This window comes from Octodon degus, unplaced genomic scaffold, assembly GCF_000260255.1.
Source record: "Octodon degus isolate 3935 unplaced genomic scaffold, OctDeg1.0 scaffold00034, whole genome shotgun sequence".
In the NCBI taxonomy this organism is placed as follows: domain Eukaryota; kingdom Metazoa; phylum Chordata; class Mammalia; order Rodentia; family Octodontidae; genus Octodon; species Octodon degus.
In genome coordinates, this window is record NW_004524610.1 from 12,354,738 (window position 1) to 12,360,263 (window position 5,526).

The 5,526-nt window shown below is 42.0% G+C and overlaps 1 protein-coding gene across 5 annotated transcripts in view; it reads right to left on the reverse strand.

The window, feature by feature from the left end:
* Window positions 1-2,985: 2,985 nt before the first annotated feature.
* Window positions 2,986-5,526, reverse strand: part of Arhgap18 (Rho GTPase activating protein 18) — a 124,154-nt gene continuing 121,613 nt past the window's right edge. For all 5 annotated transcript variants that reach the window (XM_023714254.1, XM_023714257.1, XM_023714258.1 and 2 more), the window contains exons 14-15: window positions 5,029-5,090; window positions 2,986-3,378 (exon numbers count right to left, since the gene is read on the reverse strand). In XM_023714254.1, coding sequence (XP_023570022.1) covers window positions 3,287-3,378; window positions 5,029-5,090 — 154 coding nt within the window. In that variant the 3' untranslated portion in view covers window positions 2,986-3,286. The remainder of the gene's footprint in view (window positions 3,379-5,028; window positions 5,091-5,526) is intronic.

Sequence of the window (5,526 nt, forward strand, 5' to 3'; positions counted from 1 at the left end):
AATGACGATGTGTTAGGTCCATGTATCAACTTCCTACGAGGAGCGCAATCACTACACACTACAAATAAGAATAAACATCATTTTAGAAACAAGGCCCCTTGTTTAATTCCGTAATAAGCCTATCCCTCCTCTCCTATCCCATTTACTTTGCTCACCTTTGTCTCCATTGCATTGACTATGCTTTTACATAGTCTGCGACTTAGTCTACTGTAAGTATTCATCTTCTCCTACTAACATGTGAGCCCTGTGCAGTGTGTGTTCTTTATTCACTGAGGGAAGAACATGCCTGCCTATGTAGGTGCCCAGCAACTGCATACACCCTGAGGGCAGAAGACTCCAGGCTCCTCATCTCAGACTCCCTCCTCTCACAGCACCGCTTCACTGCCTCACCTCTTCTGTCACAATCCTCAAGGTTGATAAAAGCATTGCCAAAGGTCTAATTCTGGGTCAGCAAGACCTCGCCTCTCTCAAAGGTTAAAGACCAAAGCAGACTAGCACCTTACATTGAACATAGAAGCCAACATTGCAGCTTTAGAGCAAGAGCCCCAGACTTCCCTGCCTGCCCTGGAGGGGCACCGCACTGTCAGCCCCCTTACCTCTGAACTCAGGTTCCTTTCAAAACCTGCTGTATTTTAGAGTCAGAGGGAACCCCTGAGCAACACTGCCACCTACCGATAACAAGGTGACAAGTCAGGACAATCAGTGTCAACTGGTTTAAAAACAAAACAAAACAAAAACACTAGCAAGAAATAACCAGCAAGAGAAAACTCCCTTGAAGTCAGCAAAAGAAACTACTTCTCCCAAACAGAGTCAATCAGGACTTGACACTGAATTCCACAGCAACATCATACAATCGAAAGATTTAAAGGGACCTCCTGTGGCCAAGACACCATGGCGGCGGACAGCCTTCTTCACAAATCCCAGGCCTGCTACTTTTCACCAGCAACTCCTGTACGAGTTCAAAGCTTCAGAACTCAAAAGCAAGCATGTTACTTTTCCATCTCAATGTAATAAAAATAAATGTTCACTAAGACTTAAACCTTGCTGGAAAAACAAATCACAGTAAAAACATTTATGTTAATACTAGAAATATTTACAGGCAAAGCTCAGTACTATCAAGTTTCTCCATTTAAAAATGTTGTTTTTAAAATTTAAGTACAGTGTTTTGTTTTGTATTTAGGACAGGGTGTACAGGGTCTCACTGCGTAGATCAGACTCGTAGTGATCCTCCTGTTTTCTAGCCCCCCCAAGTGCTGGGATTACAGGCGTGCACCACCACACCCAGTCTCAATCACTGGCTCAGTGCACCCAGGGGGTGGGGCCAGCATGGCAGACCTGGGGAACGAACTCCCAGCCCCTGTGTCTGCCTAAACATGTGCTTTACTTAAATACAATGTTGTTCATTTCAAAAACTTGGGTCAGGAGTTCTGGAAAGAACTCAAAATGGCATCTTAACTTTTCTTTACCAAAACCTGGTAGCTTTTTCAGATTCGAAAACCTCTTGTGCCACGTGGTCCAGTCCCTCACTGGGCACTAAGGATGGTGAAATTAGATGATAAATGATTTAGCAAGACATTTATTAAACCATTATATTCCCTCCTGAAGGTACACAGCCCTAACATGTTTTCAAACTTTTATATTCTTTTCATGAAACTATCAATAAAAATTCTGCTAATCAAGACAATACAAACTGCTAAAACGAGAGACAGAATAAAGTTTGGAAAGTCCTAAAAAATAGAAATCTCTATAAGGAAAACCCCGAGGGAAGGAAGTTTCTCTCACACGTCTTCCAAGTTCAAAACTTACACAGGTGAAACAGGAGCAACACAAGCAGGTACAGCTTATAACAACACACTCCATTTGCCAATTAAAAAGATTAAGAAAGTAGACTCACCAACACACGGGATCACAAGTAATAATTCAAAAATTTAGAAAAAAAAAGTATTTAATTATAAAATGTCATTAAATAAAAAAGCAATGGCACAAATCACCAACGTTATTGAAGCAATCCTATCCACAGGCTGTCCTTGTAATTAAATGCTAAAAATTTACGACTGTTCTCATTAACAGCATTTTCACTTCTAATTAGTGTAGCATCAAGAGCTGCTGAGAACGCAATTCTTCCTGAAGTACTAAAAGTCTCATAAACACAGTTGGCACGGCACTCAGCGACATCACCTTTTATTTACTATACTCTAACCTCATAAAATATTTCACATTTCTCTTATTTACAGTACAGAGGCTTACCTCTTGCCACAATGTGATGTATGCATTAAAATCCCTGGGAATAGTCCTTTCAACAGTTTAATAAATGCACTGATTATTTAAAAGAAGCACACAAACAAAAGCTTGTTCACATGACTGTTATACCCCGATTAACTCTGCCGGTAACTTCTTCGGGACAGAACTATTTTCAAACCCTGCTTTAACGTACTCTCCAACCACTACCAGATTGTATTATGACGCTGACAGGACAATGAGTAAGGCCAGCGAGGACTGTTTAATAAGCTTTGCAAGCACACACTGTGCATGAAGTAAGCTGGCTTTCACTCTCTGGATGTTGGTATTTTCAGTTCTTCCGCAAGGCTGTGTTTTATTATTGGTAGTATTTAAATATTTAATGGTTTGATGATAATTGGCAGCATCTGGTGGCTTGTTTTCTTAGCGTTGGATAAAGCTCTGTGCAAATATGTCGGATGAACTGAAAAAAATGGAAATCGTCACCTACGACCCAGAAGCAAGGGGTTATTTGGGTAAGTGACCCACAGACAAGAATACTGGCACCCTACGGTGACAAGCGTGCTACTGAAGGGTGGGACCATTTTAATACCTGCTGGCTTCACAACTTGACAAACCCTGTGTCTGTCAGCTTTCTGGGGTTAAGCAGCAAGCTGTGTTAAGGCAAGACAGACCTGAAGAGTCGTAAGAGGATAAACTACAGAATATATGATTTTAGAGAAAAAAGTTGGTAGAAAATATATTTTCATATTAAAAAAAAAAAAAAAAAAACAACAAAACTGTCCCATCTGGGTGCGTTTTACACAGTACATGAAAACAGTCCCAAGCTAAGAAAGCCCCTTTCCTATCGAGAAATTTGTTTTCCACTATTAATAATCAACATTCTGGCAGCAGCACAAATGTGTACATTTTTAAGGCTGGAGGTATTGCTTTTTGATAGCTGGGTACAGCTGAACCGTGAGAGCCCCGCCATTTCTTGTCTGTACATTCCTGAGCCAGCAAGAATTATTCCAGAAGGCCTCGCCGTCATCTGCGCTGCTGCTGTCTTCTACGCCGGCTTTGACTTTATGACCCACTCGGCGTTCGGGTTGAGCTGATGCAAGTCCTGCATGTAGGCATCCTCGTCGAGGCAGCGCTCCCCTGTGGAAGAGACCAGCCGTCAGCGCAGCGCGGGCCGCCGGGGGGGACCGCCAACGCCAGCCCAGTGGGTCAGCTCTTAAGTCTGGGATTTCAGAGACGTCCCACCCTTGCCCGATGCCCACGATGACTTGGCAAAAAAACACTGGAAAAGCACAGTGGATAGTCTTTCTCTAAATAAATAGGTTTCAAATTAAGAAGCTGAGGATTCTTTGTATGGTTTTTTAAATGCATCCTTATAATCTTCTTCACCTTTTTTAAGAATGACAACAGGGCCGGCCAGATAGCTCAGTGGACTAAAGCACCTGCTTAGGCAGAACACAGATGCTGGGGTTCCATCCCCGCCCCCAGGGGCACGCTGAGACAGCGGCTGAGATTGGGCGTGGTGGCGCCGTAATCCCAGCGCTTTGGAGGCTGAAAACAGGAGAATCACTACAAGTCCCGTCTGTGCAGTGAGACCCTGTACACCCTGTGCTAAAATTTAAAAAAGAAAAAAAGTGACAACAGGTGTGAATTTACCTAGGAAAGCATACTCATTCCCAAGATCTGGTAATAAAATGAAAATTAAATAGAGTAACAAATCTTTACTCATTGATTTAACAACTCCAGATTTCTCCTGGAGTAGTGGTTTATTTAAATGTCATGAGTGAGTGGGCAGCGAAACCCATACTCCCAACTACTGGGAGGACAGAAAGGGAAAACAGAAGGGTCAAGGCCCACCTGAGCACACAGCAAACCCACGCGCTGCACACAGATTTTTATACTTCCTATATTCAGCTTTAAGTATTCACTAATATGTTAAGTTCCACAAAATAATTCCACGGCACTCCTTCAGTTACTATACGGGATTATACATCATTTCATTTATTTCTTAACAATGTCATCCTTAACCATTTGCAAGACTCAAGAAAAAAGATTTCATTTTTAAAAAATATGAATAAGATCCATGTTAATTATAAAAGGGAAAAATACAGAGTATAGTCAAAATGAATTTATCTGTCTTATTTTCTAAATTACTAATGTGCATATATACCTAAAAAGAAACGACTATAGTACATAATTCTTTTTTTTTTTAAAGAATTTTTATTTATTTGTGTGTGTGTGTGTGTGTGTGTGTGTGTGTGGCCAGCTCAGCCCACCGGGGGGGGGCGGGCGGGGGCTGTCTGGCATGTGGTGCTGGGGGATTGAACCGTGGTCCCTTTGCTAAGCTTGTTCTAAGTAGGCGCTTTAGACCACTGAGCCATCTCACCAGCCCCCATAATTCTTGCTTGTACAAACAATACAGTATCTAGTTATTATATCATAATGAAAGCATTATCCCGCCTTACATCACCTCAACTACTTCCTTCCGCATGCTGAGATATGATAGGAGAACACAAAAGTTTTTCACCATTTGCATATGTTGGCCATTCTGGAAGTCATTGCTATTCGAGGGCTCCGGCCTTTCCCGAAAGTACTGCAGATGGCCTTTCTGCAGAAGCAGCTCAAAGAGAGCCTGAAGAGACAGGTCAGGCCACCAAACAAGTCCTGGTATCCTGTGGCTACCTAAAGAGCATGTTAAATCATTCTTCCTACCAAAGATGTAAACCACCACTAGTGAAAAAATCAAAGCAGCCATGGAATAACACAGAGAGAAACCAAAAAATGGCTTACCAATATTTCCTCCGATTTCATACAAAAAAACTTCCCCCTTCTTTAGGGTGTGGGCAACTCCACTAATAGGGACAAAACAAAGTGATTAGTACATCCTCAAACAACTTGTAAGCAAATCACTTTAACATGCGGGGGGATGTCTGGCTGCCGCAGGACATTCATAACTTAGACACACTGCAATTATCCACGCGTTTGTATTTTCCCATCTGTTAAATGTGCCAAATAGGTAATAAAAATGTCATACCTGTAAATTAAAATCAACAAATGGAATCATGCTTCTCAAGGCAAAATAATAAATCACTCTCTAAATCTTTAAAATTAAAAAGAAAAGCGAATGCCACACTAACTGCCAAAGGCATTATTAACGTGATTCTCCACTCTGCACACGGCATCCTTGCACGAAGTATTTGTCGCAGGGCAGCTGAGCGAAGATGCCAAGCTCAAAGGACCCCACCCTCTGCGTGCTGGTCTCTCTTACGTGAGGGGTGCACACACTTG